At 36.6% G+C, this 11,010-nt stretch overlaps 1 protein-coding gene across 1 annotated transcript; it reads right to left on the reverse strand.

The window, feature by feature from the left end:
* Window positions 1–779: 779 nt before the first annotated feature.
* On the reverse strand, window positions 780–8,967 carry LOC140323576 (deoxycytidine kinase 2). The gene is made up of 7 exons (XM_072400774.1): window positions 8,809–8,967; window positions 8,180–8,295; window positions 7,858–8,051; window positions 7,250–7,397; window positions 6,744–6,859; window positions 2,837–2,936; window positions 780–1,922 (listed from the first exon to the last, which is right to left on the reverse strand). Exons 1-7 carry the CDS (start codon window positions 8,900–8,902, stop codon window positions 1,896–1,898), a joined length of 795 nt encoding a protein of 264 aa, XP_072256875.1. The 5' UTR covers window positions 8,903–8,967; the 3' UTR covers window positions 780–1,895.
* Window positions 8,968–11,010: the final 2,043 nt, after the last annotated feature.

Consider the following 11,010-nt stretch of genomic DNA (forward strand, 5'->3'; position numbering starts at 1 on the left):
TGTCTAGTTTTCTTTTTTTAATTTTCTATTAAGTCTTTTAGGTTTTGGTTGCCATTTCAAAGCTTTTGCGATCATTGTAGCAGACCAGCCTATCATTTTCTGAACTTCGTTAGTTTCCCCTCCCCAATGAACTTGTTAATCAAAGTATGCTGTTGTTCTGAACCACCCATTTGCACTATAATCAACACGTACATGCTGCCTTCCTTCCTTAAATAAGGACATAATTTATACATTTTAAATGAATGAATGACCTAATTGAACTTCACACTGCTATTTTTTTGAAAAAGCACTTTCAATTACATATAACCAGGAACATGGCATGTCATGACTGTTGGTTTTCTATTACTTTACTAGTAGGTGTAGTAAAGTATTTGTCATGTAGAAAAATAATTTCCACCAAAATCAGTCATTGACCAGGTTAGTGATATTGAACTGCTCCAATCGATCATCTGTTCAGAGGATTAAAGCTGTTGCCGAGAGGTGGGCGGGGGATCACAGCTAGGAGGCGATCAGGACACAGGCAGTCCCACCCCCCATCCTCTAGCATAAGCTTCTATTTTAAAAAAAAAAAATAATGTAAAATGTATCCACCCAAGTGGGCATGTATAATGATGTCATCAGTGACTGGTGTGTGATATGGTATTTCCTTTATTCAATCTTAGAATGTAAGAAAAGGATAGTTTTGTTTTTGAGCCAATGACTTGGAGTTTGACAAACGGAGTCAAGTAGTAATATAGTTGTAGTAGTGTTTGAGCGCAACATAATAAGAAATCAGGCTGTTATACAAAGAGTAATTACATTTATTTCATGGAACAATAGTGATCATATAGTATAATTTCACAAATACAAAGATAGAGTTTATGTTGTAAGGATTCCATGATGATGAAAGGTGGGGGGGGTTAAGCACAAGTGTCCTCCACATTTTTGTTTACCTGCACCACTCAAGTTTAGGAAAATTAGAGATTTTTATGTTATGCCAATACATTCTACACATGCACACAATAATGAATAAACTGCTCAGGCAAATTATTTTTTTTTTTTTTTGGGGGGGGGGGGGGGTTTAGACTATGAATATGGAAAATGAGAGGAACATGGTCCTGCCCCCACCTGCATTAACATTATAAAAGTGACTTTCCTTTTTAGGTAGTAGAAAAATGTATTGTTTTGTTTTTTTTGTTTGTTTCGTTACACTTTGAAGGGGAGGACTCCTCCCCAAAAAAAGTTGTTACAGGCATAGTAGTAAAGGCTGGAAAGGGAATCTCCAGCCTCCTAGGTTATTTGTGTTACAGAGCCCAGGAGTCTGTGGTTTGCTCTTTCTGCACATACATCAGAGACTTTTCTGTAATGTAAAAAAACCAAACAAAAAAAGTGCTCAATCTCACACATGCGCAGTGCAAGCAGGCACTGGATGAAATAGGAGCATAGCAACTGCTAATGAGAACTAAGCCCAACTTGTTATAAGCTACATCTTATTACACTACTACATAGGATTACACTAAAACATACAACACTAGGACATTGGATCAAAAAAAAAAAAAAACATGGGCAAAATTCAAAATATGGAAAAACTGACATAGTAACAGGACAGGCATAAAAACTCTTGTTTCAAAGTATAGGTTGTAGGGAAAACATGGACACAAAAATAGAGGTTACTGGATATCCGTGGCATTAATAACTGGGAGCACCAAAGTTGCTGGGTTTTTCTTTGCACATTTAGAGCACCCGGCTACAACTTCCCCACCCAACTTAAAACATTGCTAGGAAGAAATCTGGTGATATAATATATACACATATAAACATAAAACCAATGAGCATAAATAAACATTTTCATAAAACATGAACATAAATACACATTTTCATGTAAGATCTTAGGATCCTTTGGTGCATGCCAATGACTAGAGAGTGACAAGAAAATCCTTTACCTGTAAAAGAAATAAAAAGTGTAAATTCAAACAGTACTTTAACAACGATAAAACAAACCCTATGTCAAAAGTCACGTGCTGCAAAGCTGACCTACCTCCGTCCTAAAAAAGATCAGGCCTATCCAAAGGTTTCAAAAATTGATTGTGATTTCACTACACACACACTGTATATTGTATTGCAGCAGAACAAATATGACCCACCCCCCTCCCCATTTGCCTGCTGGAGGGTGGAGGAGGAAAAGTACTGCTTCAGAAAGGACAGAGACCCAGTAATGACAATTGGGTCTATAAAAGGTGAATAATAAAACAGGTAATATATTAATATTGAGAGAGTGATAAAATACACCTAGATTAAACAGAACTAAAAAAGTGTTTGATAGCATAAGGTAATTGTTAATACATGCTAAACTACTGTAACCTTGATTTACAAGCGATTTTTTTTATTTTATTTACAAGTTGATTTAGAGTGAAAAAAAAAAAAAAAAAAAAAAAAAAAAAAAGAAGACGACACCACTGATGCCTATTGTGGCCAATGTCATCTGCATTTTAAAAGTCAGTGAAATGCTTACTGGCAAAGTGGATATCAAGCAATAGCCAACTTTCAAAAGTGAAAAAAATCCTGCTAAAAAGCTGAAAATCTTCTGATCACTACCTTTAGAAAAATGGTGTTGTGTGTTTAAATTATGCTATATTTTTGGGGAACATACCGTTAGCCCTAATAAAATAGGCTCATATATTATAATTTTTTTTATAGTGAAGACAGGTTTACGAGCCACTTACAAGGGCCCCGACAACTGGTCTGAGATATCAGCTATTAAATGACTAGTTAATCTCAGCATTAACCATGGGTCAAGACTACATATATCCCAATGCTCACACACACAGATTTAAAAGGTTAACATCCAAAACCTTACTTTATCAAGTAATGCTTCTTGCTTAATCTTGTCCTTCTTGAAATCTTCATTGACATCAAGAGTGAGTACAGGTGTATGGCGGAGGGACTCAAAATCCAATCTATTTGATGACAAAGACAAAAACAACAAAACTTTATGAACAGTCATAAGGCCTAAACATGCACAAAAATGTATTTTTTAAAGTGAAAATAGTATTGGCTTTAGAAAGAACACAACATTGTTCAAGCATTGGTGGCCAGGCAATAAGGTTATTTTATTCAATGACACAGGTATTGTTGCCAACTAATACTAGTAACCAGCCCCCAAGCTTTAAAGAACTTAAATCTGCCCCAAGAACATAAACTCTGCCCATCAAAACACATTGCCGTGTTACATGACTGCCCACTTCGAAAAATTGAACCCCAATGTCTCAGGAATGGGAAGGTGTAAAAAACCAAATAAGGTGGGAAAACATCTGTGGCCAAAATCACGTAAAATGTCAACACTATGACATCTGTAAAACAAACTCTGCCCACTAAAATAGAATTGAGGTTCTGATGTTGGAAGGGTACAGTCATGTAACAGAGCAGCACGTTTGTCTTGGGCCTACATGTTTGTTTACCTGCAACACTGTTCCAGAGAGGGGTTCAAGGTAGAGAAGTGGACAGGGTGCCATTGTTTAAAGTTACTTTATAGTTTTGCAAAAAAAAACAAAACATTTTTTTGATGCCATTGCTCCTTGCTATTGGAGTGACCCTGGGGTCCCCAATTTTCATTATTCATTTTGGGCTCCTAGATACACTTGCTTATGAAACAGCAACCCCAATGTTCAATCTTGGACAAGTTCACACTTTAAAGAAATTTTGGATACTAGTAGCTATGAGTGTCCCCTTCGGCTGCAGAATTTAAAAAAAAAACACACAGCCATCACATGATGCTGCTAATGATGTCAATACAAACGGGACAAATGGGTGAATAAACTTCGCAGGTAGTTTTTTTGTTTGTTTTTAAAGAATATGGTTAGTGATGAAAATGTGGCAGGACAGCTAGTGTCCTGATGAAGATGTGTCCAGCCACATCTTCTAACACATGCTGGCCAGTGATGAGGGGGGCACTGGCTGGCTTGCCCTCATCTCTTAGTATATGTTCCCATGCAGTATGCTCCTAAAGAATTACCACATTTTTAATATTACTTTCCCATTTATATAGTCTCTACTGCCATGGTGGTAAAGACAGAGGGGGAACCGCAGCCTCCTGTGATGTGTCATATATCCTAGGAGTCTGTGGGCTGCTCCTTCCAAAATCAATATTTTGGACTTTAATGTTTGGGATTCTGGTAGATCATAGCCTTATTAGCATGCAATGCCAAGCTGCAATATCTAAAGCTGAGAAGTACTTTCTTGTAGTAAAAAGAAGAATAGACTATAGAGATCGTAACATTATCCTGCCCCTGTGCAAAGCATTCATACGACCACATCCGGAATATGCAGTCCAGTTTTGAGCACCAGTTCACAAAAAGGACATTGTGGAATTGAAGACAGTGCAGAGAAGGGCAACCAAACTAGTAAAAGGAATGGAGGAGCTCAGCTATGAGAGCTCAACTAAAATAATTCTTCCTTGAGGAGATATTTAAGGGGGGGGGGGGGATATGATCACCCTGTAATAGAATATAAATGGTCCATATGAAGAACGCTTGTCCCAACTATTTACTTTAGGATTGTTACAAAGGACAAGAGGGCACTCTTTGCGTCTGGAGGAAAAGAAGCTTAAGCTCCAGATAAGAAAGGGATTCTTCAATGTACAGCTTTTAAAAATGTGGAACAGACTCCCTCAGAAAGTAGTTTCAGCAACTACTATAGATTGCTTTAGGAGAAAGCTGGATGCATTTCTAGAAGCTGAGAATATAAATGGATATTAAAGCTTTAAAGTAAAGATAACAGAGACTATTGATCCAGGGAACATCAGATTGTCTCATGGAATATGTTTATTTCCCTAGTGGTTGAAGTTTATGGACTTTTGTCTTTTTTCAACCTAACTTACTATGTAACTATGCGAAGGAACCTTCAACGAATGTTAGACCCCAATGCTATCGCTTTCAAATTATAGGTTTAAAAATAACTTATTTTATATTCTAAAAACAGGATTACAATGATCTGAATTCATGAATAGGTATGTTCAGTTTGCAAAAGTGGACTCTAGCTCTGCTAGATACTGCCAAATCAAAAGCCACAGTAATTTTACAATTATTCTGTATTTATCCAGGGCAGTCTTTAATATTACCCTGCGACATTTTTTTCTTCCACAGAGTATTTTGCTTTATAGAATAAAGTCTGTAGCACAGAAATACCATCATGTCTGGGGTTATTTATGACTTTCATCTACTACAGGTACCAGCCAAGATCCTGAAGAAAGGCTGGGGCTTTCAGAATGTTCTACTTGAGTTCCTCCTTTGATTCTTTGAAAGATTTCCAAGTTGCAAAAGGTAGTGTAGATAAGAACAGAAAATATTTTAAGAAGAAAACATCAGTTTTTTATGGAATATATGTAAATCAAAACCTACTCCTCATTACTCCCGGGTAATTTCTTGTTGAAAAAGCTCTTCCAGGCCTAGTTTATATCAGCTGCCATAAGGTTAACAGAAATGTTGGTCATAAGAAATTTGCAAGGAACTTTTTTGATGAGCTCAAACCTATAACTGTTTTTGATTTCTATGGGAATACAGTTTTTCTCCCCAGGAGGTGGCAGTCCTGATGTCGCAGCTAGCACTAACATTTGGGAGAGAAGCCTATCAGTGGTGGCAAAAGTAATGCAGGAAGGCCTAGACAAGTGTTAGCAACAGAAAATTCTATGAGGAGGACAGATAGAATAATTGTTGCCCAGATAAACTCAACTAAAACGGTTTGCCTTCTCCCTGGTGCCAGGTATAGGCGTGTGGGGGATTGATTGGACAAGTTATTGTGAGGGGCTGGACATGACCCAGCTGTCATGATCCATATAACAGGATACATGGAGGTTTGAAGAGCCTTAGGAATCAATTTAGATGACTAGGCTGCAAGTTGAAGCAAAGGCCTCCCAAGGTTAAATTCTCTGGAATATTGCCTCTGCAACACAGGAAAGGCAGAAAGAGCTTAAAGAGCTAACACACATGGCTTAAGACCTGGTGTAAAACGTAAGGATTCCCTGTTTTTTTTTTTTTTTTTTAAGAGGGCAGCTGAAGACAGCTCTTTCAGTTTCACCAACTGAATGAATGACAAGAGATTAGCCCATCCAGAACTCATTATGGTCAAATGCAAAGCAGCTGGCGCAGAATGGAGTGGTTTGGCACAGTAATGAAAACATAGTGGGACATTAATTACACATTACTTTACCACAAAGTAAGTATTAGTAATACACATTACATTTACATTTCTGTGGTCCCAAAACATTAAGGATAGACATCAATATTTTTAGTGATAAGCGAAAATTTATTCAGGTGCAGTGCATACATTATTGTGTACACGTGACAGCTTGGACCAGCATACTATCAGTTACTAATAGAAATTTTTTGATATTACAACCCTGCACACGCACACACACACACACACACACACACACACACACACACAACACAGCTGGCACCTTATAAATCCCATCATTATCTTTATGATGCTGTTACAAACAGCAGAGTAAGCAATGCTCACCAGCCAAGATGTGCACAAAGAGCTAAAATGTATAGCCAAAAAGGCTGTCATTCTTTAACACATTCAGTTGTATGCTCTCTGGTGCTGTACAGCAGACTACAAATACAATTTACAGGCTAGTTAAATAGACAATGCACATGCCTTACTGCATAGTATTAACATTGATTTTAAGTGTTTTTTGTTTTTTAATTTATGTACTAAACAAATCTAGAGTACACTCATTAATGGGTAAAAGACACACAACTTACTGAATTGATCTTTCATACAGCCACTTCTCATGCTTAGAATGCAAGCTTTCCAGGTACTCAAGCTCAATTGCCTGCTCCTCTTCCCGACCTCGAGAATGTAACCTTGTCATACATTTCTGCAAGATAAAAAAGTGTGTAACAATTTGCTTAAAAAATAAGTGAATGAAATTTGTAACCATTTGTGTCTGCTAGAATGTTCATTCTACTACAATAAAAATAGGAAAAGGAGAAAAAAAAAAAAAAAAAAAAAAAAAAACAACAAGTCCTGACTTGAACCCTATTGAACATGCCCGAAGAGACCAGAGAATGACTGTCCTGTCAATTCAAGGTCCATAAGAACAATATGGGGGGACATGGGACACCCCCCAGTCAAGGGATCAAGGGACAGCAAAACCCCATAGTATTCAGATACAGCCTACACATTCAGTCATCACCCCCCCCCTCCTTTTTAAAATACATAAGTCTATAATGAAATGCATTTTCTGTCTTTTAAAGAAAAGACTTACCTCTGGTGTTGCCCTGAGATAAATGATGCCATCCAGTTCTATTTCGGTCTCAAACTGATTCAAAAGCCAAGTATGCCAGTCTTGGTAAATAGCCCATTCTGTTTCACTAATGCTTCCAGACTCAAACAAGCTTGAGGCAAATACATACCTAAGCAAGAAAAAGACAAGCAAGAAAAAATAAACACTCCTTTACACAAATTTATATTTTAAAACTAAGCATTTGTGTATGTAAAAATGTTTTGTTCCTCAGTATTGTTGTAAACTACTGCAGCATTGCTGCACCGCGTTCACATTCATTGTTGATTGACAATTAAACTGCCTTTAAGGGTCCATTGGAGCCCCACTGTAGTCACCCTTACATACATGTTTCCTAGGTCCCTACAAGATGATTTTTAACACTAACCAGTCCCTTGCTCCAAGAAAATAGACCAACAATGGTTCCCAAGCGGTGCTCTCTTTTAATTGACCCTTTGTGGGAGGTAGTTAGTGCATGGCCACCAGTCCAGATGTTCAGAGAAATTACTAATATTTGTACTAATCACATACAAATATGAGTTGACATTTTTAGTTTTGCAAAATTTATATATACACACACATTTTTTTTTTACCTGTCACTGTACACAGATCTTTCAAAAAACTGTACAGGGTGTTCAGCTTCTTTTAGTTTAGGAGACACTGGTTTAAGTTGGGCTCTAACACGGCTCAGGCAGGCATAGGTTTGAAATGTATAAGCCCATCTTGTGGGTTTGTCATATAACATTTGAAGGAGGTTTCCACCATTCTTCTGGGACGTTGACAGTTCCTACAAAACAAGTACAAAATCCATATATGAAAACTTCCAAATTACCCAGTGTGTTAATTAAAAAAAAATAAAGATTCAGATTTCAAAAGTACTTACAATAAGTGTTCAGAACACCAAAACAAGCTTACCTCATGCTCATTCTCAGTAGTTTGAACATTACACCACTTAGCAATTGGTTCGGGGACAACCTCCCATTCATCACTTGCTTGTTTCAGAAGTCTAACAAACGTGGACTTGCCCGCAGCTGTAAAATTGAACTTGAAGTTCAATACTCATATGAAAACACATTTGTAAATGTTGAATCTTTGAAATAACGTAATGTTTTACAATAATCCACATGATGGCAGTCTATGATAGTTACTAATATGAGCTTATGCCAAATACAATATATTTTTATATACCTTAATTTCAATTTTTTTGCTCAAAGAATATGTTTTCAGAATAATTTATAATCATTGACACAGATTTACTCAGTTGCTACAAGTTTTCAACCTAATGATAAACCTCTACTACCTAAAACTTCACATAAACAGTTTTTAATAAGTGAAAATAAGGAATGGCTTATACATAGAACTTTAATCAAACACCAGGTTCAAACATACGATTTTAAATCTGAACAAACTCAAACGTCACCATTTACAAGCTCCAACACACTTTTTATATAGCAATATACAATGCGCGCCTAACCTTCATTAAATATACGTTCAAAACGTCTAGTACAAACACACAAAAAAAACAAAGCACTACAAAAACTCACCAATATTTCCTTCAATGGATATCTTCTTGGACCTCTTGTGAAAACTATCGTCAAACACAGGGCTATAACACATTCTTTTTGGCGGCGTAGCCATGGCTAGCACTTACACATGAAGCGGCTCAAACAAAACTACGCGCGCTCTGCGTTTAGGATAGTTCTACACAGCCTTACAAACAGCGCGCCTTTCTCACCTACCAATCAGTGAGGAGCCCGGATTACTCCAGCCAATAGAAGTAGAGCTGTTAAAGCGCGAAGTTTCTCTCCCTCCCCCCTTGTTTTACTTACGTAATTAAACACAAGAGGCGAAAATGTAAGGTGAATGAATAAGTAAAGATTGCTTTTTGTTTTAGGAGTTCCCCAGCAAATGTTCGTTATTAAAGGTTTGTCGTTTACAAAACAATTGCTCCTAACCACAACATGAATACGGGAATGCTTATTTGCCTTTTTGCCACATCCCACATTTTGCTTTATCATTATTGTACAGGTACAAAATGACACAAAACGTGCACTTTGGTGATGATAGAAACCACAAATACAAAAAAAAAAAAAAAAAAATACAAACCACATTACAAATAATGTGCAACAATACAAAGTTTGTACATGCCAGCTGCCTCTAAAATAAATGCATCCTCAGTTATACTTCAGGATTAAGTCAGTACAATCAGCAAAACAAGTAGGTAAAGAGAGTCCAAAACACAGTCTAATAAAAATCAGGTAAACTACCTACAATTGCTACTACTAACCCACAATTCATAAGCACAATTGGGTTATTTATCAAGCGGACGTTCACCAGGCATAAATTGAATCCATAGGGTTTGGAATATTACCACGATCTGATAGCAAGCATTCACCCGTCGGATTAGAGCATTGATAAATGAGCAAGCAGTCGAGAATTGGCCAATTTACATGATTAATTTTCAGCTGTGCGATTGAGGCGGGTCTGTAAAGCTGTCAATGGTGATGTCATTGATGATGTCATAGCAATCAAGTAGGGCACACCTGATCCCTGTCTGTGTGAACCTACAGTCCATTACAGGTCAATTTGAGTCTTTTAGTGGTTTTTTCTTTCTTTTTTTTGGTAAGTAACTTTTATGTTACATTATACTAATTTGGAAAATTGGTTCATTTATTGTTTAATTTGCTGTAGTTGTTTTATACCTATTTTTATTGCTTACAGCATAGCAAACTAATTCATATCAAGCAGTATATATAATAATTAGCAGTTTATAATCTCATCACAAAAGAATATGAATGTAAAAAAATGTTCCAGAGCATTTTGGATCTGTCAGAATTTCAATATAGTTTGCTTTAGAGAAATCAAATCTTCTAAAACATTTTTGTTGCCAAAGATGTTTGAATGCATGTATCAAGGAATATTTAGTGATTTCATGTGCGTGTATCTAAAAAATAGATTTAAAGGTATGTAAAATACATATGCATTTTTATTTTTATTATTTTAACTGGACTGGTTTGTGGGGAGATAAATGAAGTTTACTTGTATGCTATGAATTGATGTGACTTTTTTTAACCTTCATTATTGTTGACTTCATCTATTGCTGCAATGTTTTGTGCCTGGTTGCTATTTACGGTTTTTGTTGGTTAGCAATTCTTCATCAATGTTTTGTCAATTTACTTGACCCCCCTCATTTGTCTTTGTCCCATTCCTAAAGTCATATTGGCACATATTGGTGTTTGAGTGTATTTTTTTTTTAATAGTCTCAGACATTTGCAGAATGTGCTGTGGTTTTACTTTAACATACTTCATTCATGTTGATTTTCTGCCCCTATTCTACAGAACTACTCTGTTCATTTGTAGTAGTGTTATATGTTTGTTCTCATTGTGCTGTGCAGGCTAATCTTAGCCCTATTGTATACAAGCACACTTCCACTTGCTGTCCAAACTGGTTGTGAATTAGTTGTCCAGCTGAGTTGCATACTCATTCTAACACACCAGATGGTGATGGAAAGAGGTCCAGGTTGCCAAGCACAACCTCAAACCGCATTTAATGGACAAGCTCACAGGCAAAGTCAAGCACTCTTAGAAATGAACAGATGTTATGATTTTGCTCAACTTCGTTTTGCTCACAAAATACTAGATTATATGCATTATTTAGGTGTTTATATAATTCCAATAGTACTATTATATAAAATTACCAGGGACAAATTTACTTGTACTGTGCAAAACATTTTATTGTGTTGACA

The sequence above is a fragment of the Pyxicephalus adspersus genome, chromosome 2, assembly GCF_032062135.1.
Source record: "Pyxicephalus adspersus chromosome 2, UCB_Pads_2.0, whole genome shotgun sequence".
Classification (NCBI taxonomy): domain Eukaryota; kingdom Metazoa; phylum Chordata; class Amphibia; order Anura; family Pyxicephalidae; genus Pyxicephalus; species Pyxicephalus adspersus.